The 26,462-nt window shown below is 49.9% G+C and overlaps 1 protein-coding gene across 1 annotated transcript in view; it reads right to left on the bottom strand.

Moving 5' to 3' along the window:
* ADM2 (adrenomedullin 2) overlaps positions 1-26,462 on the bottom strand; it is a 49,735-nt gene that overhangs the window by 9,728 nt on the left and 13,545 nt on the right. Inside the window, exon 2 of the mRNA XM_053716306.1 lies at positions 13,664-13,866. Coding sequence (XP_053572281.1) covers positions 13,664-13,755 — 92 coding nt within the window. The 5' untranslated portion in view covers positions 13,756-13,866. The remainder of the gene's footprint in view (positions 1-13,663; positions 13,867-26,462) is intronic.

Below are 26,462 nucleotides of genomic sequence, written 5' to 3'. Positions count from 1 at the left end.
GTATCATGTACCCCTCACTACACACACAGTATCATGTACCTCTCACTACACACACACAGAATCATGTACCTTTCACTACACACACAGTATCATGTACTTCTCACTACACACACAGTATCATGTACCTCTCACTACACACACAGTATCATGTACCTCTCACTACACACACAGTATCATGTACCCCTCTGTGACAGAACCTTCTGTCAGGACTGAAGGAGTTAACTGTGTTTAGCTTTAAGAAGCTAATTTCTAAAGACAGGTTTGCTGGCCTCAGCTATTGTGTGCTATAATTACGTTTAAGTAATAAACATTCCATTGTTTAATCACATTGTTACGGTACCAACAGTGTACCAAGGGTTAACCCCAGATGAACAATGTCCTGCATAGACAATCAGCAATTCACAACCCCGATCAGTTTCCCCTTAAACATGAGACCAAGCTCCACATTTCAGGTTTAAAACAGAATGACATTTATTAAAGGCTAGATGCCTAGTATTTATACAGGTTTGACCCCAGATGGGGGGGTTGAAAGAATCTTGTACATTTAGATAAAAAGGGGAAGACGCCCTTTTATGAAACAGTAGAATTACATTACTTAAATACTTTACTTAGGCAGATAACAACTTAAACACATTTGGCTTGTCTTATCACCTAGCGTCTGCTCTCTGAGGGTGATTAAACAATGGCCTGTTTATTACTTAAATGTAATTATAGCACACAATAGCTGAGGCCAGAAAACCTGTCTTTAGAAATTAGATTCTTAAAGCTAAACACAGTTAACTCCTTCAGTCCTGACAGAAGGGTCTGTCACACACATCTAGAGAGCAGACGCCTCAGTGATAAGAAAAGCCAAGTGTGTGTCTTGTTTTCAAGTTGTTATCAGCTTGAGCAAGGTATTCTATTGTATCATGTCAAAGGGCATGTTCCCTCCATCTAATGTACAACAGTCTTTCAACCCCCCCATCTGGGGTCAAACCTGTATAAATACTAGGCATCTAGCCTTTAATAAATGTCATTCTGTTTTAAACCTGATGTGAAGCCTGGTCTCATATTTGAGGGGGAAAACTGGCTGGGTTGTGAGTTGCTGATTCCCTATGCAGGACATTGTTCATCTGGTTTTAACCCTTGGTATCCTGTTGGTACCGTAACAATTGGTGGCAAGCGACGGAATGAACCTTATCGCCCAGAAGAGCAACTACACAAGCCAGTAACCTCAGGAAGAGGGGGATTATTACAATACTGACTAAGATGGAAAGAGTACCAGGGACAGAAGGAACCAATGGGCCCAGCATAGCAGACAGAACCCCTGAAGAAGCAAGCTTTGATCGGGCGGTTAAAATAAGACTGGCACATTATGGCCCCAACCCATCTGCGGAAATTATCGACCGGGTCATAGCAGCTGTGGAGGCCAACCTACTTCACCAAAGCGGCGCTGCAGCAGCCCAAGTCACAGCAACCCCAGTGGAAAAGGGAAAAGTAAATTTTGCAGCTTTTAAAAACTTCCTGGAAACAGAAGGAGAGATTGATGGGTACCTTGCGGATTTTGAGAGGCAATGTGCACTACACAAGGTACCCGCAGAGGACTGGGTCATGATATTATCCGGAAAATTATCCGGCCGGGCCAGTGAGGCTTTTCGGGCCATTCCAGATGAGGAAGTCGGGGATTATAATACTGTAAAAGAGGCTCTGCTCTCCAGGTATGCGGTTACACCGGAGGCATACCGGAGGCGGTTCAGAGACACTGTCAAATTAGCGGGTGATTCCTACGTTGAGTGGGCATGTAGGGTGCACCGCACAGCAGCTCACTGGATGGCGGGGTGCCAAGCCGTATCTGGGGAAGAGGTGCTGCAGCTATTCCTGTTGGAACATTGCTTTGACAAGTTATCAGCAGGAGTTAGAGAGTGGGTTCGGGACCGTAAACCCTTCACCCTGCATGAAGCTGCTCGCTTGGCAGATGAGTATACGAATGCCCGCAAACTGGACACTGCTACCACTAAGCCCCCTGTTAGAGTGGAGTACAGACCCCCAGTCACCCCAGCAGCTGCCAGTTACCAACCCCCGGTGCACCGCTATACCACACGGCCTCTGGCCACGAACTACCCTCAGAGAGCCCGGTTCAATTCGCGGGGCTACTCACAACCTATTCGGTGCTTTGGATGTAAGCAACTAGGGCACAAAAGACCAGAGTGTCCCCTAAATGCAGCGAACCAAGCACAGTCCTGGAGAAGACCCGCCGGCGGAATCCCACGTAACCCTCAGCCTGCGGCCCGCTACGTAGAGGCGCAAGAATGCTGGGGCATCCTACATGAAGCAGACCTTGTGCAAGCTGCCCGCCGGAATAACCGGCAACTGGTTAAAGTGAATGGGAAGGAGGTCAGTGGTCTACGGGATACTGGTGCTACCACGACCTTGCTTCAAAAGAACTTGGTGTCTGAGAAACAGCACACTGGAGACACTGTGGCTGTGAGGGTAGCAGGGGGCACTGTGTTCCGCCTACCTGTTGCCAGGGTACATTTGGATTGGGGAGTGGGCGCTAGACCTGTGAATGTGGGGGTCATGAAGGATTTACCCGCTGATGTTCTCCTTGGAAATAACTTGGCCCCCCTTGTTTCTGCCTACGCTCCCAGGGGTCCCGCTGATGTTAACCCTGTGACTACCCGTGCTCAGATCCGTGCAGCAGAGACTAACCCCCCTGCTGCTAAGCCCCAGGACGCTGAGCTCAGTAAATCTCTATCCGCTATTGATACATGGAAGTCCCGTTACAATGCGCTGATGAAGGAGAAGAGGAGCGCAGAGGAAAAAGCACGTTTAGAACGTGAATCTCTGCTAGACAAGTTGCACCGACAGACTGCAGAAAACACCAGCTTGAGAGTGGAACATGAAACCTTAAAGACAAACTTAGCGACACTTGAGGAGAAGCTGACGCTGGCTCATGGTGAGGTGCAGCAACTCAAGGGCACCCTATGTCAGTATGAAGGGATTGTGGATACCTATAAAGAGCAGGTACAGAAAACTCGTAAAGTAGCTGATGGGATTTTGAAGGACTGTTTAGCCCTAGTCTGGGCACTGAGGAAGTTGAACCCTTGTTTGTATGGACAGGAATTCTCTCTCATAACGGGAATACAGATGGATTGTCCCGGCAAACTGAAATGCCTACCACCTCCTAGTCCGGTCATCCCCAGGTTGACCCGCCAAAGGGTCAAGCCGGGTCTGCCGGAGTGTTCCACAAGGGGGGAGCTATGTGACAGACCCTTCTGTCAGGACTGAAGGAGTTAACTGTGTTTAGCTTTAAGAAGCTAATTTCTAAAGACAGGTTTGCTGGCCTCAGCTATTGTGTGCTATAATTACGTTTAAGTAATAAACATTCCATTGTTTAATCACATCTAGAGAGCAGACGCCTCAGTGATAAGAAAAGCCAAGTGTGTGTCTTGTGTGCAAGTTGTTATCAGCTTGAGCAAGGTATTCTATTGTATCATGTCAAAGGGCGTGTTCCCTCCATCTAATGTACAACAGTCTTTCAACCCCCCCATCTGGGGTCAAACCTGTATAAATACTAGGCATCTAGCCTTTAATAAATGTCATTCTGTTTTAAACCTGATGTGAAGCCTGGTCTCATATTTGAGGGGAAAAACTGGCTGGGTTGTGAGTTGCTGATTCCCTATGCAGGACATTGTTCATCTGGTGTTAACCCTTGGTATCCTGTTGGTACCGTAACACCCTCACTACACACACAGTATCATGTACCTCTCACTACACACACAGTATCATGTACCTCTCACTACACACACAGTATCATGTACCTCTCACTACACACACAGTATCATGTACCCCTCACTACACACACAGTATCATGTACCCCTCACTACACACAGTATCATGTACCTCTCACTACACACACAGTATCATGTACCCCTCACTACACACACACAGTATCATGTACCCCTCACTATACACACAGTATCATGTACCCCTCACTACACACACAGTATCATGTACCCCTCACTACACACACAGTATCATGTACCCCTCACTACACACACAGTATCATGTACCCCTCACTATACACACAGTATCATGTACCCCTCACTACACACACAGTATCATGTACCCCTCATTACACACACAGTATCATGTACCTCTCACTACACACACAGTATCATGTACATCTCACTACACACACAGTATCATGTACCCCTCACTACACACACAGTATCATGTACCCCTCACTACACACACAGTATCATATACCCCTCACTACACACACAGTATCATGTACCTCTCACTACACACACACAGTATCATGTACCTCTCACTACACACACAGTATCATGTACCTCTCACTACACACACAGTATCATGTACCCCTCACTACACACACAGTATCATGTACCCCTCACTACACACACAGTATCATGTACCCCTCACTACACACACAGTATCATGTACCCCTCACTACACACACAGTATCATGTACCCCTCATTACACACACAGTATCATGTACCTCTCACTACACACACAGTATCATGTACCCCTCACTACACACACAGTATCATGTACCCCTCACTACACACACAGTATCATATACCCCTCACTACACACACAGTATCATGTACCTCTCACTACACACACACAGTATCATGTACCTCTCACTACACACACAGTATCATGTACCTCTCACTACACACACAGTATCATGTACCCCTCACTACACACACAGTATCATGTACCCCTCACTACACACAGTATCATGTACCTCTCACTACACACACAGTATCATGTACCCCTCACTACACACACACAGTATCATGTACCCCTCACTACACACACAGTATCATGTACCCCTCACTAAACACACACAGTATCATGTACCTCTCACTACACACACAGTATCATGTACCCCTCACTACACACACAGTATCATGTACCTCTCACTACACACACACAGTATCATGTACCTCTCACTACACACACAGTATCATGTACCCCTCACTACACACACAGTATCATGTACCCCTCACTACACACACAGTATCATGTACCCCTCACTACACACACAGTATCATGTACCTCTCACTACACACACAGTATCATGTACCCCTCACTACACACACAGTATCATGTACCCCTCACTACACACACAGTATCATGTACCTCTCACTACACACACACAGTATCATGTACCTCTCACTACACACACACAGTATCATGTACCCCTCACTACACACACACAGTATCATGTACCCCTCACTATACACACAGTATCATGTACTCCTCACTACACACACAGTATCATGTACCCCTCACTACACACACAGCATCATGTACCTCTCACTACACACACAGTATCATGTACCCCTCACTACACACACAGTATCATGTACCCCTCACTACACACACAGTATCATGTACCTCTCACTACACACACAGTATCATGTACCCATCACTACACACACACAGTATCATGTACCCCTCCTCACCAGAGCCTGGTGTACCATGTGATCTGTAGAGAGTCTGTGTGGACAGAGCCTGGTGTACCATGTGATCTGTAGAGAGTCGTTGTTGGCAGAGCCTAGTGTGCCATGTGATCTGTAGAGAGTCTGTGCGGGCAAAACCTAGTGTACCATGTGATCTGTAGAGAGTTTGTGTGGGCAGAGCCTGGTGTACCATGTGATCTGTAGAGAGTCTGTGTGTGCTGAGCCTGTTGTACCATGTGATCTGCAGTCTGTGTGGGCAGAGCCTGGTGAACCATGTGATCTGTAGAGAGTCTGTGTGGGCAGAGCCTGGTGTACCATGTGATCTGTAGAGAGTCTGTGTGGGCAGAGCCTGGTGTACCATGTGATCTGTAGAGAGTCTGTGTGAGCAGAGCCTGGTGTACCATATGATTTGTAGAGAGTCTGTGTGGGCAGATCCTGGGGTACCATGTGATCTGTAGAGAGTCTGTGTGGGCAGAGCCTGGTGTACCATGTGATCTGTAGAGAGTCTGTTTGGGCAGAGCCTGGTGTACCATGTGATCTGTAGAGAGTCTGTGTGGGCAGATCCTGGTGTACCATGTGATCTGTAGAGTCGGTGTGGGCAGAGCCTGGTGTACAATGTGATCTGTAGAGAGTCGGTGTGGGCAGAGCCTGGTGTACCGTGTGATCTGTAGAAAGTCGGTGTGGGCAGAGCCTGGTGTACCATGTGATCTGTAGAGAGTCGGTGTGGACAGAGCCTGGTGTACCGTGTGATCTGTAGAGAGTCTGTGTGGGCAGAGGCTGGGGTACCATGTGATCTGTAGAGAGTCTGTGTGGGCTGAGCTTGATGTGATCTGTAGAGAGTCTGTGTGGGCAGAACCTGGTGAACCATGTGATCTTTAGAGAGTCGGTGTGGGCAGAGCCTGGTGTACCATGTGATCTGTATAGAGTCTGTGAGGGCAGAGCCTGGTGTACCATGTGATCTGTAGTGAGTCTGTGTGGGCCGAGCCTGGTGTACCATGTGATCTGTAGAGAGTCTGTGTGGGCAGAGCCTGGTGTACCATGTGATCTGTAGACAGTCTGTGTGGGCAGAACCTGGTGAACCATGTGATCTTTAGAGAGTCGGTGTGGGCAGAGCCTGGTGTACCATGTGATCTGTAGAGAGTCTGTGAGGGCAGAGCCTGGTGTACCATGTGATCTGTAGTGAGTCTGTGTGGGCCGAGCCTGGTGTACCATGTGATCTGTAGAGAGTCTGTGTGGGCAGAGCCTGGTGTACCATGTGATCTAGAGATCTGTGTGGACAGAGCCTGGTGTACCATGTGATCTGTAGAGAGTCGGTGTGTGGGTAGAGCCTGGTGTACCATGTGATCTGTAGAGAGTCTGTGTGGGCAGAGCTTGGTGTACCATGTGATCTGTAGAGAGTCTGTGTGGGCAGAGCCTGGTGTACCATGTGATCTGTAGAGAGTCGGTGTGGACAGAGCCTGGTGTACCATGTGATCTGTAGAGAGTCTGTGTGGGCAGAGTCTGGTGTACCATGTGATCTGTAGAGAGTCTGTGTGGGCAGAGTCTGTGTGGGCAGAGTCTGGTGTACCATGTAATCTGTAGAGAGTCTGTGTGGGCAGAGCCTGGTTGTCAGGGTTTTGTTAGGACTTAGTACTGTTCCTTTAAGTCTTGATTACTTTACCCCTATTTAAGGCTCCTCCTCACTCTAATCTATGCTTGGTAATTTGTTGCACTTGTTCACCTCAAGAGCCTGTGAAGACACCTAGCCTATCCCTGCAGCTCTGCTCGGATCCTTGTTTCCCTTACTCACTAGGTTGTGAGTTCTCCTGTCAAAAGACCCTGTTCGTTCATCAAGGTATTTGGGGAAATACCTTCTCTACCCTCCTTGAAAGATTGAAGCTGTTTCTTTTTGCCGGTTCCCCTGCTGATCCGTTCAGCGTGTGACGTCAGACCCGGCATCCGGTCCTGCAGACTCAGCGTGTGCTCCTCTCTCATCGCAAGCTGTGTTTTCCTGTCGCAGCACCATAACTAACTCTGCTAAACTTACCTGGTATTTCTCCGGATCCTGGTCTGTATCTGTTACTTATTTACTGTCAGTATTATACTTGCCTGTGTATTGTACTACGGACTGCCATATACACATACTTAAAACTGCCTACAGGTGATATACGGACTTCCTCCCAAGAGACATGCTTATAGCGCTTAAGGGCAAATATTCTCAGTATCGATCTCTGTGTCACTCTCCAGCTCAATTCATCTACTGCTAAACTGTTTAATTGTGTATCACCTAATTGAGATATAGACCTCTCCTCATTGTTTGATCCGTATCATATTAAGCACTATATTCATATGCTACCTAAGTTTACCAATTATTCATATACATCACAAACCAGAGCATTGTGGCATTCATCCTGCAACATATATATCTATATCATGTGTGATTGCGGGTGTGTATGAATATTGTATATATTTTATTTTGTATGAGATGTGTGTATGAAATTCCTTATGCCAAAGGACTTCAATATACTTCAACTGCAAACTACCTTTGCCTATTCTCTGTACACTGCTTACATAACTTCTAAGTTGCGTGAAGGCTCCGTATCTCTCTGTATCCCTACAGAAGAGACCCTCAGTACGATGAGCATAACAGAATTCTAATAAGTTAAGTCTTACGGAATTCGAGGTATGGTGTGAGGCTGAGTGGTCCTGCAAGAATAAGGATACTAGTTCACCCATTCAAAGTTTATATCATTGCAGTGTTTCACATCCTGACATACTTCCTCACATATCTTGACACTGGTGTACCATGTGATCTGTAGAGAGTCTGTGTGGGCAGAGTATGGTGTGCCATGTGATCTGTAGAGAGTCTGTGTGGGCAGAGCCTGGTGTACCAGTGCAGAGGGTTGTTGAACCAGGTGGGCATTTACTTTGAGATGTTACCTCAGGCGTTTCCCTCTGACAGAGCTAAGGTGGGATTTCTCATCTCGTTACTCTCTGACACAGCTCTTGCCTGGGCTAATCCCTTGTGGGAGACTAATAAACCTGTGATTTCAAATTACCCTGAATTTGTGGCCTCCTTTTGAAGGGTATTTGATGTTCCGGCTCGCTCCTCCTCTGCTGCTAAATGACTCATGTCCATTCAGCAAGGTACAAGATCTGTTGCTCAGTATGCTATTGAGTTCCGTACGCTTGCCGCAGAGGTAGGTTGGAACAATGAAGCCCTTGTTGCCACCTTCTTTCATGGGCTCTCTGATGCGATTAAAGACGAAGTTGCTGCTAGTAATTTACCAGAGGATCTCGAGGCATTGGTGTCTTTTTTGATCCTAATTGGCTCCCCGTTATGTTGGTCCTTTTCAAATACTCCAACGGGTTAATCCTGTGGCCTACGCTCTTGACCTTCCTCCTGCTATGCGCATCTCCAATGTTTTTCATGTCTCCCTCTTGAAAACATTGGTTTGTAATCGGTTTACCACTGTGTTTCCTCGTCCCCATCCTATCTTTGTTGACAACCATGAGGAGTATGAGGTCAGCAGCATTATTGACTCTCGTATGTCCAGGGGCCGTGTACAGTATTTGGTTCACTGGAGGGGCTACGGTCCGGAGGAGCGTTCTTGGGTTCCCTCCTCTGATGTTCATACTCCCGCCCTCCTCCGTGCCTTCCATGCCCGTTTCCCCAATAAGCCTTTTGTCCTCCCGCGGGCGAGGGATTGTTGAGGGGAGGGTACTGTCAGGGTTTTTCCCTGTTGTGTTTGCCATGTGCTGCTGGCAGCCATTTTACTCACCTCTATTCCTGACTTGGTGCATTGGGGGGGATGCTGCTCACTTCCTGCACTTCCTTTAATGGCCAGACTGGTGTGCATCATCCATGTGAGACAGGATGCAGTCTCAGAATTGTGATGTCATCATTTATGATTTAAAGGGCCTCTGTTCAGTATGCTTTGCCTTTGCGTTGTCTCAGACCTGTTTGTGAGAGCTCCTGTGTATTACCTGGCTGCCTGACGTCCTTCCTGGTTCCTGATCCCTGGCTTGTTCCTGACTCGGCTGTTCTCCTTGTTTCTGATTCTGGTTCGTCTGACTATTCGATTTGGCTCCTGATTTGGCTCGTCTGACTACCAGCTCTGGTTTTGACTCCTGGCTTGTTATTTGACTTGTGGACATTTTATAATTTTTTGCTATTAACAAAGGTGTGATTATTTTTGCACTTCTCGTCTCATTCTGATTCCTGGCACCATGACAGATCTGTAGAGAGTCTGGGGGGGCAGTGCCTGGTGTACCATGTGATCTGTTGAGAGTCAGTGTGGGTAGAGCCTGGTGTATTATGTGATCTGTAGAGAGTCGGTGTGGGCAGAGTCTGGTGTACCATGTGATCTGTAGAGAGTCGGTGTGGGCAGAGCCTGGTGTACCATGTGATCTATAGAGAGTCAGTGTCAGAGCCTGTACCTTTTAAGACCCAGAAGGTATCACCTAGCCCTGCCTACCAAACTAATAAAGCACCTGAGACTACAACGCTCTGTGCTTAGTATTTTGTATAGCAGTCTAAGAGCTGCTGTTTCACTGAGCTCTCCTTACTAACTTGGATTACAAGGATTTCTAATAATTAAAGCTACTTCCAGCAAGAGTTTATCTCCTGTACACTACCTCCACAATTTCTACTGACCTATTCTCATCATATCAACTGTGTTTATTGTGTGGCAGTCCCTCACTACCTATTCAAGGATTCTGGCCGCAGTTACCCTGGCCTCGGACTCATTTGTTCTATCTGCCCTCACTGGCACAGAGAAAGTACTGCTCCTCTCACTACTAGCAGTACAGCTCAGGACAGGTTCAGCAATCTTGGAGTCTCACTCTACGGAACTACAAGCTGCTTGTGAGTAGCGCAACCTATCCCGGAGTTAATCCTCCCACTCACCGGTCATTTCGGATAGTCTGCATTGTAACAGCAAACCCCAGCCGCTTAGGAAGAAGCGATTACTCTCAGGTAATACTCCTGCATTTCTCCAGTCATCTCCGGACTGAGAGCACCCAAATAGCTACCGGATATGAAGTAAGACCTAATTTGTTTCCATATTATTCCTGCTTGCAAGAAGGTTACTCATTACAGTTTACTGATAATTACAGCTTAGTCATTGATAGACAAAAGAGTTGTTCAGGCTTAACAGAGACATTTACTATTACAGCGTGTCTATTTTTACTAAACCACAACTCTCATTACACGCTCTCTTGCTGATATTAATTTCTTCAGTCAGCTCAGATTCTTTGATTAAACAGAATCTTCAGTCTCTGAACTTTCACTTTGTAGTTAAGTTTTCATTCTTGCCTTATAATAATATAAGGTTTACATATAAGACTAAAATTCACTTCCTTGCTGCAGATTGCACTTCCCAGTAGTGCATCTTGGCATGGAGCTGATACAAACCATACCTTTTATATATAGAAATCTGTACTGACATTCTGCAGTTGTGCTCCAAAACCCACTAAAGCACGTACTTCGCTCTAAGAGAGTATATGAAATATATTACAGTCAGTGTGGGCAGTGCCTGGTGTACCATGTGATCTGTAGAGAGTCTGTGTGGGCAGAGCCTGGTGTACCATGTGATCTGTAGAGAGTCTGTGTAGGCAGAGCCTAGTGTACCATGTGATCTGTAGAGAGTCGGTGTGGGCGGAGCCTGCTGTACCATGTGATCTGTAGAGAGTCTGTGTGGGCAGAGCCTGGTGTACCATGTGATCTGTAGAGAGTCTGTGTGTGCAGAGCCTGGTGTACCATGTGATCTGTAGAGAGTCGGTGTGGGCAGAGCCTGGTGTACCATGTGATCTGTAGAGAGTCGGTGTGGGCAGAGCCTCGTGTACCATGTGATCTGTAGAGAGTCGGTGTGGACAGAGCCTGGTGTACCATGTGATCTGTAGAGAGTCTGTGTGGGCAGAGCCTGGTGTACCATGTGATCTGTAGAGAGTCGGTGTGGGCAGAGCCTGGTGTGCCATGTGATCTGTAGAGAGTCGGTGTGGGCAGAGCCTGGTGTACCATGTGATCTGTAGAGAGTCTGTGTGTGCTGAGCCTGTTGTACCATGTGATCTGTAGTCTGTGTGGGCAGAGCCTGGTGTACCATGTGATCTGTAGAGAGTCTGTGTGGGTAGAGCCTGGTGTACCATGTGATCTGTAGAGAGTCAGTGTGGGTAGAGCCTGGTGTATTATGTGATCTGTAGAGAGTCGGTGTGGGCAGAGCCTGGTGTGCCATGTGATCTGTAGAGAGTCGGTGTGGGCAGAGCCTGGTGTACCATGTGATCTGTAGAGAGTCGGTGTGGACAGAGCCTGGTGTACCATGTGATCTGTAGAGAGTCGGTGTGGGCAGAGCCTGGTGTACCATGTGATCTGTAGAGAGTTTGTATGGGCAGAGCCTGGTGTGCCATGTGATCTGTAGAGAGTCAGTGTGGGCAGAGCCTTGTGTACCATGTGATCTGTAGAGAGTCGGTGTGGACAGAGCCTGGTGTACCATGTGATCTGTAGAGGGTCTGTGTGGGCAGAGCCTGGTGTACCATGTGATCTGTAGAGAGTCGGTGTGGGCAGAGCCAGGTGTACCATGTGATCTGTAGAGAGTCTGTGTGGGCTGAGCCTGGTGTACCATGTGATCTGTAGAGAGTCAGCGTGGGCAGAGCCTGGTGTACCATGTGATATGTAGAGAGTCGGTGTGGACAGAGCCTTGTGTACCATGTGATCTGTAGATAGTCTGTGTGGGCAGAGCCTGGTGTACCATGTGATCTGTAGAGAGTCACTGTGGGCAGAGCCTGGTGTACCATGTGATCTGTATAGAGTCTGTGTGGGCAGAGCCTGGTATACCATGTGATCTGTAGAGAGTCTGTGTGGGCAGAGCCTGGTGTACCATGTGGTCTGTAGAGAGTCTGTGTGGGCAGAGCCTGGTGTACCATGTGATCTGTAGAGAGTCAGTGTAGGCAGAGCCTGGTGTACCATGTGATCTGTAGAGAGTCGGTGAGGGCAGAGCCTGGTGTACCATGTGATCTGTAGAGATCTGTATGGGCAGAGTCTGTTGTACCATGTGATCTGTAGAGAATCAGTGTGGGCAGAGCCTGGTGTACCATGTGATCTGTAGAGAGTCTGTGTGGGCAGAGCCTGGTATACCATGTGATCTGTAAAGAGTCTGTGTGGGAAGAGCCTGGTGTACCATGTGATCTATAGAGAGTCTGTGTGGGCAGAGCCTGGTGTACTATGTGATCTGTAGAGAGTCTGTGTGGGCAGAGCCTGGTGTACCATGTGATCTGTAGAGAGTCGGTGTGGGCAGAGCCAGGTGTACCATGTGATCTATAGAGAGTCTGTGTGGGCAGAACCTGGTGTACCATGTGATCTGTAGAGAGTCGGTGTGGGCAGAGCCTGGTGTACCATGTGATCTGTAGAGAGTCTGTGTGGGCAGAGCCTGATGTACCATGTGATCTGTAGAGAGTCTGTGTGGGCAGAGCCTGGTGTACCATGTGATTTGTAGAGAGTCTGTTTGGGCAGAGCATGGTGTACCATGTGATCTGTAGAGAGTCTGTGTGGGCAGAGCCTGGTGTACCATGTGATCTGTAGAGAGTCTGTGTGTGCAGAGCCTGGTGTACCATGTGATCTGTAGAGAGTCGGTGTGGGCAGAGCCTGGTGTACCATGTGATCTGTAGAGAGTCGGTGTGGGCAGAGCCTGGTGTACCATGTGATCTGTAGAGAGTCTGTGTGGGCAGAGCCTGGTGTACCATGTGATCTGTAGAGGGTCTGTGTGGGCTGAGCCAGGTGTACCATGTGATCTGTAGAGAGTCTGTGTGGGCAGAGTCTGGTGTACCATGTGATCTGTAGAGAGTTGGTGTGGGCAGAGCCTGGTGTACCATGTGATCTGTAGAAAGTCGGTGTGGGCAGAGCCTGGTGTACCATGTGATCTGTAGAGAGTCTGTGTGGGAAGTGCCTGGTGTACCATGTGATCTGTAGAGAATCGGTGTGGGCAGAGCCTGGTGTACCATGTGATCTGTAGAGAGTCTGTGTGGGCATAGCCTGTTGTACCATGTGATCTGTAGAGAGTCTGTGTGGGCAGAGCCTGGTGTACCATGTGATCTGTAGAGAGTCTGTGTGGGCAGAGCCTGGTGTACCATGTGATCTGTAGAGAGTTTGTGTGGGCAGTGCCTTGTCAGCCATTTATAGGTCATAGGGGGCTGTGGTCTAGATATCTGCAGTTACCTTGCTGTAGGGTGCATTGCCAGAAGGGGTACAGCGGGCAGCTGGTGCAGACACAGAAGGCTGATGTAACTCACAGGCATCCACCAACTCATGCTACAGAGCAGCTGGGGCAAAGTGCCAGGGAACAGATTCAGAGTATGGGCTGAAGAACAGGCTGAAGAAGATATCAGGCACAGGGTCGGCTGTAATGCTGAGATCTCCCACTAGAGGGGGCAGAAATATATGATACATTGTCCAAAAAACCTATAAAGGTTCAGAATGACTCACAGCCCACTAGTAGATCTCACTGCCCCCCACACACACTCACCCCTCATTCCCACTGTCTCTCTCAGGGCTGTGCTGTCTCTCAGGGCTGTGCTGTCTCTCTGTACAGATACCTGTCTCTCAGGGTCGCACCGTCTCTCAGGGCTGTGCTGTCTCTCAAGGCTGCCATGTCTCTCTGTACAGTTACCTGTCTTTCAGGGCTGCACTGTCTCTCTCAGGGCTGCGCTGTCTCTCTCAGGGCTGCGCTGTCTCTCTCAGGGCTGCGCTGTCTCTCTCAGGGCTGTGCTGTCTCTCTCAGGGCTGTGCTGTCTCTCTCAGGGCTGCGCTGTCTCTCTCAGGGTTGCGCTGTCTCTCTCAGGGCTGTGCTGTCTCTCTCAGGGCTGCGCTGTCTCTCTCAGGGCTGTGCTGTCTCTCTCTGAGCTACGCTGTCTCTCTCAGAGCTGCTCTGTCTCTCTCAGGGCTGCTCTGTCTCTCTGTACCTGTAGACTGTCACCTGTCTCTTTGAACTGCGCTGTCTATCTGTACAGTTACCTGTCTCTTAGGGCTGGGCTGTCTCTCTCAGGGCTGGGCTGTCTCTATCATGGCTGCGCTATCTCAGGTCTGCACTGTCTCTCAGGGCTGTGCTGTCTCTCTCAGGGCAGCACTGTCTCTCAGGGCTGCGCTGTCTCATACAGCTGCACGGTCTCTCTCAGGGCTGCACGGTCTCTCTCAGGGCTGCACAGTCTCTCTCAGGGCTGCACGGTCTCTCTCAGGGCTGCGCGGTCTCTCTCAGGGCTGCGCGGTCTCTCTCAGGGCTGTGCGGTCTCTCTCAGGGCTACGCTGTCTCTCTCAGGGCTACGCTGTCTCTCTCAGGCCTGCGTTGTCTCTCTCAGGCCTGCGTTGTCTCTCTCAGGCCTGCACTGTCTCTCTCAGGGCTGCGCTGTCTCACTGTATATTTACCTGTCTCTCAGGGCTGTGCTGTCTCTCAGGGCTGTGCTGTCTCACTGTATAGTTACCTGTCTCTCAGGGCTGTGCTGTCTCTCAGGGCTGTGCTGTCTCACTGTATAGTTACCTGTCTCTCAGGGCTGCACTGTCTCACTGTATAGTTACCTGTCTCTCAGGGCTGCGCTGTCTCACTGTATAGTTACCTGTCTCTCAGGGCTGCGCTGTCTCACTGTATAGTTACCTGTCTCTCAGGGCTGCGCTGTCTCACTGTATAGTTACCTGTCTCTCAGGGCTGCACTGTCTCACTGTATAGTTACCTGTCTCTCAGGGCTGTGCTGTCTCACTGTATAGTTACCTGTCTCTCAGGGCTGTGCTGTCTCACTGTATAGTTACCTGTCTCTCAGGGCTGTGCTGTCTCACTGTATAGTTACCTGTCTCTCAGGGCTGCGCTGTCTCACTGTATAGTTACCTGACTCTCAGGGCTGTGCTGTCTCACTGTATAGTTACCTGTCTCTCAGGGCTGTGCTGTCTCACTGTATGGTTACCTGTCTCTCAGGGCTGCGCTGTCTCTCAGGGCTGTGCTGTCTCACTGTATAGTTACCTGTCTCTCAGGGCTGTGCTGTCTCACTGTATAGTTACCTGTCTCTCAGGGCTGTGCTGTCTCACTGTATGGTTACCTGTCTCTCAGGGCTGCGCTGTCTCACTGTATGGTTACCTGTCTCTCAGGGCTTTGCTGTCTCTCAGGGCTGTGCTGTCTCACTGTATGGTTACCTTTCTCTCAGGGCTGCGCTGTCTCTCAGGGCTGTGCTGTCTCACTGTATGGTTACCTGTCTCTCAGGGCTGCGCTGTCTCTCAGGGCTGTGCTGTCTCACTGTATAGTTACCTGTCTCTCAGGGCTGTGCTGTCTCTCTGTATAGTTACCTGTCTCTCAGGGCTGCGCTGTCTCACTGTATAGTTACCTGTCTCTCAGGGCTGTGCTGTCTCACTGTATAGTTACCTGTCTCTCAGGGCTGTGCTGTCTCACTGTACAGTTACCAGTCTCTCAGGGCTGTGCTGTCTCACTGTATAGTTACCTGTCTCTCAGGGCTGCACTGTCTCACTGTATAGTTACCTGTCTCTCAGGGCTGTGCTGTCTCACTGTATAGTTACCTGTCTCTCATGGCTGTGCTGTCTCACTGTATAGTTACCTGTCTCTCAGGGCTGTGCTGTCTCACTGTATAGTTACCTGTCTCTCAGGGCTGTGCTGTCTCTCTGTATAGTTACCTGTCTCTCAGGGCTGCGCTGTCTCACTGTATAGTTACCTGTCTCTCAGGGCTGCGCTGTCTCACTGTATAGTTACCTGTCTCTCAGGGCTGCGCTGTCTCACTGTATAGTTACCTTTCTCTCAGGGCTGTGCTGTCTCACTGTAAAGTTACCTGTCTCTCAGGGCTGCGCTGTCTCACTGTATAGTTACCTGTCTCTCAGGGCTGTGCTGTCTCACTGTATAGTTACCTGTCTCTCAGGGCTGTGCTGTCTCACTGTATAGTTACCTGTCTCTCAGGGCTGTGCTGTCTCACTGTATAGTTACCTGTCTCTCAGGGCTGTGCTGTCTCTCTGGGCTGTGCTGTCTCTCTGTATAGTTACCTGTCTCTCTGGGCTGTGCTGTCTCTCTGTATAGTTACCTGTCTCTCAGGGCTGTGCTGTCTCACTGTATGGTTACCTGTCTCTCAGGGCTGCGCTGTCTCTCAGGGCTGTGCTGTCTCACTGTATAGTTACCTGTCTCTCAGGGCTGTGCTGTCTCACTGTATAGTTACCTGTCTCTCAGGGCTGTGCTGTCTCACTGTATGGTTACCTGTCTCTCAGGGCTGCGCTGTCTCACTGTATGGTTACCTGTCTCTCAGGGCTTTGCTGTCTCTCAGGGCTGTGCTGTCTCACTGTATGGTTACCTTTCTCTCAGGGCTGCGCTGTCTCTCAGGGCTGTGCTGTCTCACTGTATGGTTACCTGTCTCTCAGGGCTGCGCTGTCTCTCAGGGCTGTGCTGTCTCACTGTATAGTTACCTGTCTCTCAGGGCTGTGCTGTCTCTCTGTATAGTTACCTGTCTCTCAGGGCTGCGCTGTCTCACTGTATAGTTACCTGTCTCTCAGGGCTGTGCTGTCTCACTGTATAGTTACCTGTCTCTCAGGGCTGTGCTGTCTCACTGTACAGTTACCAGTCTCTCAGGGCTGTGCTGTCTCACTGTATAGTTACCTGTCTCTCAGGGCTGCACTGTCTCACTGTATAGTTACCTGTCTCTCAGGGCTGTGCTGTCTCACTGTATAGTTACCTGTCTCTCATGGCTGTGCTGTCTCACTGTATAGTTACCTGTCTCTCAGGGCTGTGCTGTCTCACTGTATAGTTACCTGTCTCTCAGGGCTGTGCTGTCTCTCTGTATAGTTACCTGTCTCTCAGGGCTGCGCTGTCTCACTGTATAGTTACCTGTCTCTCAGGGCTGCGCTGTCTCACTGTATAGTTACCTGTCTCTCAGGGCTGCGCTGTCTCACTGTATAGTTACCTTTCTCTCAGGGCTGTGCTGTCTCACTGTAAAGTTACCTGTCTCTCAGGGCTGCGCTGTCTCACTGTATAGTTACCTGTCTCTCAGGGCTGTGCTGTCTCACTGTATAGTTACCTGTCTCTCAGGGCTGTGCTGTCTCACTGTATAGTTACCTGTCTCTCAGGGCTGTGCTGTCTCACTGTATAGTTACCTGTCTCTCAGGGCTGTGCTGTCTCTCTGGGCTGTGCTGTCTCTCTGTATAGTTACCTGTCTCTCTGGGCTGTGCTGTCTCTCTGTATAGTTACCTGTCTCTCAGGGCTGTGCTGTCTCTCAGGGCTGTGCTGTCTCTCTGTATAGTTACCTGTCTCTCAGGGCTGCGCTGTCTCACTGTATAGTTACCTGTCTCTCAGGGCTGCACTGTCTCACTGTATAGTTACCTGTCTCTCAGGGCTGTGCTGTCTCACTGTATAGTTACCTGTCTCTCAGGGCTGTGCTGTCTCACTGTATAGTTACCTGTCTCTCAGGGCTGCACTGTCTCACTGTATAGTTACCTGTCTCTCAGGGCTGCGCTGTCTCACTGTATAGTTACCTGTCTCTCAGGGCTGTGCTGTCTCACTGTATAGTTACCTGTCTCTCAGGGCTGTGCTGTCTCACTGTATAGTTACCTGTCTCTCAGGGCTGTGCTGTCTCACTGTATAGTTACCTGTCTCTCAGGGCTGTGCTGTCTCACTGTATAGTTACCTGTCTCTCAGGGCTGTGCTGTCTCACTCTATAGTTACCTGTCTCTCAGGGCTGTGCTATCTCACTGTATAGTTACCTGTCTCTCAGGGCTGTGCTGTCTCACTGTATAGTTACCTGTCTCTCAGGGCTGTGCTGTCTCACTGTATAGTTACCTGTCTCTCAGGGCTGCGCTGTCTCACTGTATAGTTACCTGTCTCTCATGGCTGTGCTGTCTCACTGTATAGTTACCTGTCTCTCAGGGCTGTGCTGTCTCACTGTATAGTTACCTGTCTCTCAGGGCTGCACTGTCTCACTGTATAGTTACCTGTCTCTCAGGGCTGCGCTGTCTCACTGTATAGTTACCTGTCTCTCAGGGCTGCGCTGTCTCACTGTATAGTTACCTGTCTCTCAGGGCTGCGCTGTCTCACTGTATAGTTACCTGTCTCTCAGGGCTGCACTGTCTCACTGTATAGTTACCTGTCTCTCAGGGCTGTGCTGTCTCACTGTATAGTTACCTGTCTCTCAGGGCTGTGCTGTCTCACTGTATAGTTACCTGTCTCTCAGGGCTGTGCTGTCTCACTGTATAGTTACCTGTCTCTCAGGGCTGCGCTGTCTCACTGTATAGTTACCTGACTCTCAGGGCTGTGCTGTCTCACTGTATAGTTACCTGTCTCTCAGGGCTGTGCTGTCTCACTGTATAGTTACCTGTCTCTCAGGGCTGTGCTGTCTCACTGTATGGTTACCTGTCTCTCAGGGCTGCGCTGTCTCTCAGGGCTGTGCTGTCTCACTGTATAGTTACCTGTCTCTCAGGGCTGTGCTGTCTCACTGTATAGTTACCTGTCTCTCAGGGCTGTGCTGTCTCACTGTATGGTTACCTGTCTCTCAGGGCTGCGCTGTCTCACTGTATGGTTACCTGTCTCTCAGGGCTGCGCTGTCTCTCAGGGCTGTGCTGTCTCACTGTATGGTTACCTGTCTCTCAGGGCTGCGCTGTCTCTCAGGGCTGTGCTGTCTCACTGTATAGTTACCTGTCTCTCAGGGCTGTGCTGTCTCTCTGTATAGTTACCTGTCTCTCAGGGCTGTGCTGTCTCACTGTATAGTTACCTGTCTCTCAGGGCTGCGCTGTCTCACTGTATAGTTACCTGTCTCTCAGGGCTGTGCTGTCTCACTGTATAGTTACCTGTCTCTCAGGGCTGTGCTGTCTCACTGTATGGTTACCTGTCTCTCAGGGCTCTGCTGTCTCTCAGGGCTGTGCTGTCTCACTGTATGGTTACCTGTCTCTCAGGGCTGCGCTGTCTCTCAGGGCTGTGCTGTCTCACTGTATGGTTACCTGTCTCTCAGGGCTGCGCTGTCTCTCAGGGCTGTGCTGTCTCACTGTATAGTTACCTTTCTCTCAGGGCTGCGCTGTCTCACTGTATAGTTACCTGTCTCTCAGGGCTGTGCTGTCTCACTGTATAGTTACCTGTCTCTCAGGGCTGTGCTGTCTCACTGTATGGTTACCTGTCTCTCAGGGCTGCGCTGTCTCTCAGGGCTGTGCTTTCTCACTGTATAGTTACCTGTCTCTCAGGGCTGTGCTGTCTCACTGTATAGTTACCTGTCTCTCAGGGCTGTGCTGTCTCACTGTATGGTTACCTGTCTCTCAGGGCTGCGCTGTCTCACTGTATGGTTACCTGTCTCTCAGGGCTTTGCTGTCTTTCAAGGCTGTGCTCTCTCACTGTATGGTTACCTGTCTCTCAGGGCTGCGCTGTCTCTCAGGGCTGTGCTGTCTCACTGTATGGTTACCTGTCTCTCAGGGCTCTGCTGTCTCTCAGGGCTGTGCTGTCTCACTGTATGGTTACCTGTCTCTCAGGGCTGCGCTGTCTCTCAGGGCTGTGCTGTCTCACTGTATGGTTACCTGTCTCTCAGGGCTGCGCTGTCTCTCAGGGCTGTGCTGTCTCACTGTATAGTTACCTGTCTCTCAGGGCTGTGCTGTCTCACTGTATAGTTACCTGTCTCTCAGGGCTGTGCTGTCTCACTGTATGGTTACCTGTCTCTCAGGGCTGCGCTGTCTCACTGTATGGTTACCTGTCTCTCAGGGCTTTGCTGTCTTTCAGGGCTGTGCTGTCTCACTGTATGGTTACCTGTCTCTCAGGGCTGCGCTGTCTCTCAGGGCTGTGCTGTCTCACTGTATGGTTACCTGTCTCTCAGGGCTGCGCTGTCTCTCAGGGCTGTGCTGTCTCACTGTATAGTTACCTGTCTCTCAGGGCTGTGCTGTCTCTCTATATAGTTACCTGTCTCTCAGGGCTGTGCTGTCTCACTGTATAGTTACCTGTCTCTCAGGGCTGTGCTGTCTCACTGTATGGTTACCTTTCTCTCAGGGATGCGCTGTCTCTCAGGGCTGCGTTGTCTCACTGTATAGTTACCTGTCTCTCAGGGCTGTGCTGTCTCACTGTATAGTTACCTGTCTCTCAGGGCTGCGCTGTCTCACTGTATAGTTACCTGTCTCTCAGGGCTGTGCTCTCTCACTGTATAGTTACCTGTCTCTCAGGGCTGCGTTGTCTCACTGTATAGTTACCTGTCTCTCAGGGCTTTGCTGTCTCACTGTATAGTTACCTGTCTCTCAGGGCTGTGCTGTCTCACTGTATAGTTACCTGTCTCTCAGGGCTGCACTGTCTCACTGTATAGTTACCTGTCTCTCAGGGCTGTGCTGTCTCACTGTATAGTTACCTGTCTCTCAGGGCTGTGCTGTCTCACTGTATAGTTACCTGTCTCTCAGGGCTCTGCTGTCTCTCAGGGCTGTGCTGTCTCTCAGGGCTGTGCTGTCTCACTGTATAGTTACCTGTCTCTCAGGGCTGTGCTGTCTCACTGTATAGTTACCTGTCTCTCAGGGCTGTGCTGTCTCACTGTATAGTTTCCTTTCTCTCAGGGCTGCGCTGTCTCACTGTATAGTTACCTGTCTCTCAGGGCTGTGCTGTCTCACTGTATAGTTACCTGTCTCTCAGGGCTGTGCTGTCTCACTGTATAGTTACCTGTCTCTCAGGGCTGCGCTGTCTCACTGTATAGTTACCTGTCTCTCAGGGCTGTGCTGTCTCACTGTACAGTTACCTGTCTCTCAGGGCTGCACTGTCTCACTGTATAGTTACCTGTCTCTCAGGGCTGTGCTGTCTCACTGTATAGTTACCTGTCTCTCAGGGCTGTGCTGTCTCACTGTATAGTTACCTGTCTCTCAGGGCTGTGCTGTCTCACTGTATAGTTACCTGTCTCTCAGGGCTGTGCTGTCTCACTGTATAGTTACCTGTCTCTCAGGGCTGTGCTGTCTCACTGTATAGTTACCTGTCTCTCAGGGCTGTGCTGTCTCACTGTATAGTTTACCTGTCTCTCAGGGCTGTGCTGTCTCACTGTATAGTTACCTGTCTCTCAGGGCTGTGCTGTCTCACTGTATAGTTACCTGTCTCTCAGGGCTGTGCTGTCTCACTGTATAGTTACCTGTCTCTCAGGGCTGTGCTGTCTCACTGTATAGTCACCTGTCTCTCAGGGCTGTGCTGTCTCACTGTATAGTTACCTGTCTCTCAGGGCTGTGCTGTCTCACTGTATAGTTACCTGTCTCTCAGGGCTGTGCTGTCTCACTGTATAGTTACCTGTCTCTCAGGGCTGTGCTGTCTCACTGTAATAGTTACCTGTCTCTCAGGGCTGTGCTGTCTCACTGTATAGTTACCTGTCTCTCAGGGCTGCGCTGTCTCTCAGGGCTGTGCTGTCTCACTGTATAGTTACCTGTCTCTCAGGGCTGTGCTGTCTCACTGTATAGTTACCTGTCTCTCAGGGCTGTGCTGTCTCACTGTATAGTTACCTGTCTCTCAGGGCTGTGCTGTCTCACTGTATAGTTACCTGTCTCTCAGCGCTGCGCTGTCTCTCAGGGCTGTGCTGTCTCACTGTATAGTTACCTGTCTCTCAGGGCTGCGCTGTCTCACTGTATAGTTACCTGTCTCTCAGGGCTGCGCTGTCTCACTGTATAGTTACCTGTCTCTAAGGGCTGTGCTGTCTCACTGTATAGTTACCTGTCTCTCAGGGCTGTGCTGTCTCACTGTATAGTTACCTGTCTCTCAGGGCTGTGCTGTCTCACTGTATAGTTACCTGTCTCTCAGGGCTGTGCTGTCTCTCTGTATAGTTACCTGTCTCTCAGGGCTGCGCTGTCTCACTGTATAGTTACCTGTCTCTCATGGCTGTGCTGTCTCTCAGGGCTGTGCTGTCTCACTGTATAGTTACCTGTCTCTCATGGCTGTGCTGTCTCTCAGGGCTGTGCTGTCTCACTGTATAGTTACCTGTCTCTCAGGGCTGTGCTGTCTCACTGTATAGTTACCTGTCTCTCTGGGCTGTGCTGTCTCACTGTATAGTTACCTGTCTCTCAGGGCTGCGCTGTCTCTCTGGGCTGTGCTGTCTCACTGTATGGTTACCTGTCTCTCAGGGCTGTGCTGTCTCACTGTATGGTTACCTGTCTCTCAGGGCTGTGCTGTCTCACTGTATAGTTACCTGTCTCTCAGGGCTGTGCTGTCTCACTGTATAGTTACCTGTCTCTCAGGGCTGTGCTGTCTCACTGTATAGTTACCTGTCTCTCAGGGCTGTGCTGTCTCACTGTATAGTTACCTGTCTCTCAGGGCTGTGCTGTCTCACTGTATAGTTACCTGTCTCTCAGGGCTGTGCTGTCTCACTGTATAGTTACCTGTCTATCAGGGCTGCGCTGTCTCTCTGGGCTGTGCTGTCTCTCTGTATAGTTACCTGTCTCTCAGGGCTGCACTGTCTCACTGTATAGTTACCTGTCTCTCAGGGCTGCGCTGTCTCTCTGGGCTGTGCTGTCTCTCTGTATAGTTACCTGTCTCTCAGGGCTGCACTGTCTCACTGTATAGTTACCTGTCTCTCAGGGCTGCGCTGTCTCACTGTACAGTTACCTGTCTCTCAGGGCTGCGCTGTCTCACTGTATAGTTACCTGTCTCTCAGGGCTGCACTGTCTCACTGTATAGTTACCTGTCAATCAGGGCTGCACTGTCTCACTGTATAGTTACCTGTCTCTCAGGGCTGTGCTGTCTCACTGTATAGTTACCTGTCTCTCAGGGCTGTGCTGTCTAACTGTATAGTTACCTGTCTCTCAGGGCTGTGCTGTCTCACTGTATAGTTACCTGTCTCTCAGGGCTGTGCTGTCTCACTGTATAGTTACCTGTCTCTCAGGGCTGTGCTGTCTCACTGTACAGTTACCAGTCTCTCAGGGCTGCGCTGTCTCACTGTATAGTTACCTGTCAATCAGGGCTGCACTGTCTCACTGTATAGTTACCTGTCTCTCAGGGCTGCGCTGTCTCACTGTATAGTTACCTGTCTCTCAGGGCTGTGCTGTCTCACTGTATAGTTACCTGTCTCTCAGGGCTGTGCTGTCTCACTGTATAGTTACCTGTCTCTCAGGGCTGTGCTGTCTCTCAGGGCTGTGCTGTCTCACTGTATAGTTACCTGTCTCTCAGGGCTGCGCTGTCTCACTGTATAGTTACCTGTCTCTCAGGGCTGTGCTGTCTCACTGTATAGTTTCCTGTCTCTCAGGGCTGCGCTGTCTCACTGTATAGTTACCTGTCTCTCAGGGCTGTGCTGTCTCACTGTATAGTTACCTGTCTCTCAGGGCTGTGCTGTCTCACTGTATAGTTACCTGTCTCTCAGGGCTGCGCTGTCTCACTGTATAGTTACCTGTCTCTCAGGGCTGTGCTGTCTCACTGTACAGTTACCTGTCTCTCAGGGCTGCACTGTCTCACTTTATAGTTACCTGTCTCTCAGGGCTGTGCTGTCTCACTGTACAGTTACCTGTCTCTCAGGGCTGTGCTGTCTCACTGTATAGTTACCTGTCTCTCAGGGCTGTGCTGTCTCACTGTATAGTTGCCTGTCTCTCAGGGCTGTGCTGTCTCACTGTATAGTTACCTGTCTCTCAGGGCTGTGCTGTCTCACTGTATAGTTACCTGTCTCTCAGGGCTTTGCTGTCTCACTGTATAGTTACTTGTCTCTCAGGGCTGTGCTGTCTCACTGTATAGTTACCTGTCTCTCAGGGCTGTGCTGTCTCACTGTATAGTTACCTGTCTCTCAGGGCTGTGCTGTCTCACTGTATAGTTACCTGTCTCTCAGGGCTGCTCTGTCTCACTGTATAGTTACCTGTCTCTCAGGGCTGTGCTGTCTCACTGTATAGTTACCTGTCTCTCAGGGCTGTGCTGTCTCACTGTATAGTTACCTGTCTCTCAGGGCTGTGCTGTCTCACTGTATGGTTACCTGTCTCTCAGGGATGTGCTGTCTCACTGTATAGTTACCTGTCTCTCAGGGCTGTGCTGTCTCACTGTATAGTCACCTGTCTCTCAGGGCTGTGCTGTCTCACTGTATAGTTACCTGTCTCTCAGGGCTGTGCTGTCTCACTGTATAGTTACCTGTCTCTCAGGGCTGTGCTGTCTCACTGTATAGTTACCTGTCTCTCAGGGCTGTGCTGTCTCACTGTATAGTTACCTGTCTCTCAGGGCTGTGCTGTCTCACTGTATAGTTACCTGTCTATCAGGGCTGCGCTGTCTCTCAGGGCTGTGCTGTCTCACTGTATAGTTACCTGTCTCTCAGGGCTGTGCTGTCTCACTGTATAGTTACCTGTCTCTCAGGGCTGTGCTGTCTCACTGTATAGTTACCTGTCTCTCAGGGCTGTGCTGTCTCACTGTATAGTTACCTGTCTCTCAGCGCTGCGCTGTCTCTCAGGGCTGTGCTGTCTCACTGTATAGTTACCTGTCTCTCAGGGCTGCGCTGTCTCACTGTATAGTTACCTGTCTCTCAGGGCTGCGCTGTCTCACTGTATAGTTACCTGTCTCTTAAGGGCTGTGCTGTCCTCCACTGTATAGTTACCTGTCTCTCAGGGGCTTGTGCTGTCTCACTGTACAGTTACCAGTCTCTCAAGGGCTGCGCTTGTCTCACTGTTTTAGTTACCTGTCAATCAGGCTGCACTGTCTCACTGTATAGTTACCTGGTCTCTCTAGGGCTGCGCTGTCTCAACCTGTATAGTTACCTGTCTCTCAGGGCTGTGCTGTCTCACTGTATAGTTACCTGTCAACTCAGGCTGTGCTGTCTCACTGTATAGTTACCTGTCTCTCAGGGCTGTGCTGTCTCTCAGGGCTGTGCTGTCTCACTGTATAGTTACCTGTCTCTCAGGGCTGAGCTGTCTCACTGTATAGTTACCTGTCTCTCAGGGCTGTGCTGTCTCACTGTATAGTTTCCTGTCTCTCAGGGCTGCGCTGTCTCACTGTATAGTTACCTGTCTCTCAGGGCTGTGCTGTCTCACTGTATAGTTACCTGTCTCTCAGGGCTGTGCTGTCTCACTGTATAGTTACCTGTCTCTCAGGGCTGCGCTGTCTCACTGTATAGTTACCTGTCTCTCAGGGCTGTGCTGTCTCACTGTACAGTTACCTGTCTCTCAGGGCTGCACTGTCTCACTTTATAGTTACCTGTCTCTCAGGGCTGTGCTGTCTCACTGTACAGTTACCTGTCTCTCAGGGCTGTGCTGTCTCACTGTATAGTTACCTGTCTCTCAGGGCTGTGCTGTCTCACTGTATAGTTACCTGTCTCTCAGGGCTGCGCTGTCTCACTGTATAGTTACCTGTCTCTCAGGGCTGTGCTGTCTCACTGTATAGTTACCTGTCTCTCAGGGCTGTGCTGTCTCACTGTATAGTTACCTGTCTCTCATGGCTGTGCTGTCTCACTGTATAGTTACCTGTCTCTCAGGCTGCTGTCCACTGTATAGTTACCTGTCTCTCAGGGCTGCACTGTCTCACTGTATAGTTACCTGTCTCTCAGGGCTGCGCTGTCTCACTGTATAGTTACCTGTCTCTCAGGGCTGTGCTGTCTCACTGTATAGTTACCTGTCTCTCAGGGCTGTGCTGTCTCACTGTATGGTTACCTGTCTCTCAGGGCTCTGCTGTCTCTCAGGGCTCTGCTGTCTCTCAGGGCTGTGCTGTCTCACTGTATGGTTACCTGTCTCTCAGGGCTGCGCTGTCTCTCAGGGCTGTGCTGTCTCACTGTATGGTTACCTGTCTCTCAGGGCTGCGCTGTCTCTCAGGGCTGTGCTGTCTCACTGTATAGTTACCTTTCTCTCAGGGCTGCGCTGTCTCACTGTATAGTTACCTGTCTCTCAGGGCTGTGCTGTCTCACTGTATAGTTACCTGTCTCTCAGGGCTGTGCTGCTCACTGTATGTTACCTGTCCTCTCAGGGCTGCGCTGTACTCTCAGGCTGTGCTTCTCACTGTATAGTTACCTGTCTCTCAGGGCTGTGCTGTCTCACTGTATGTTACCTGTCTCTCAGGGCTGTGCTGTCTCACTGTATGGTTACCTGTCTCTCAGGCTGCGCTGTCTCACTG

The sequence above is a fragment of the Bombina bombina genome, chromosome 6 (genome assembly GCF_027579735.1).
Source record: "Bombina bombina isolate aBomBom1 chromosome 6, aBomBom1.pri, whole genome shotgun sequence".
NCBI lineage: Eukaryota > Metazoa > Chordata > Amphibia > Anura > Bombinatoridae > Bombina > Bombina bombina.
Note: the sequence above shows the minus strand (reverse complement) of the source record. Positions and strands in the feature narration are given on the sequence as shown.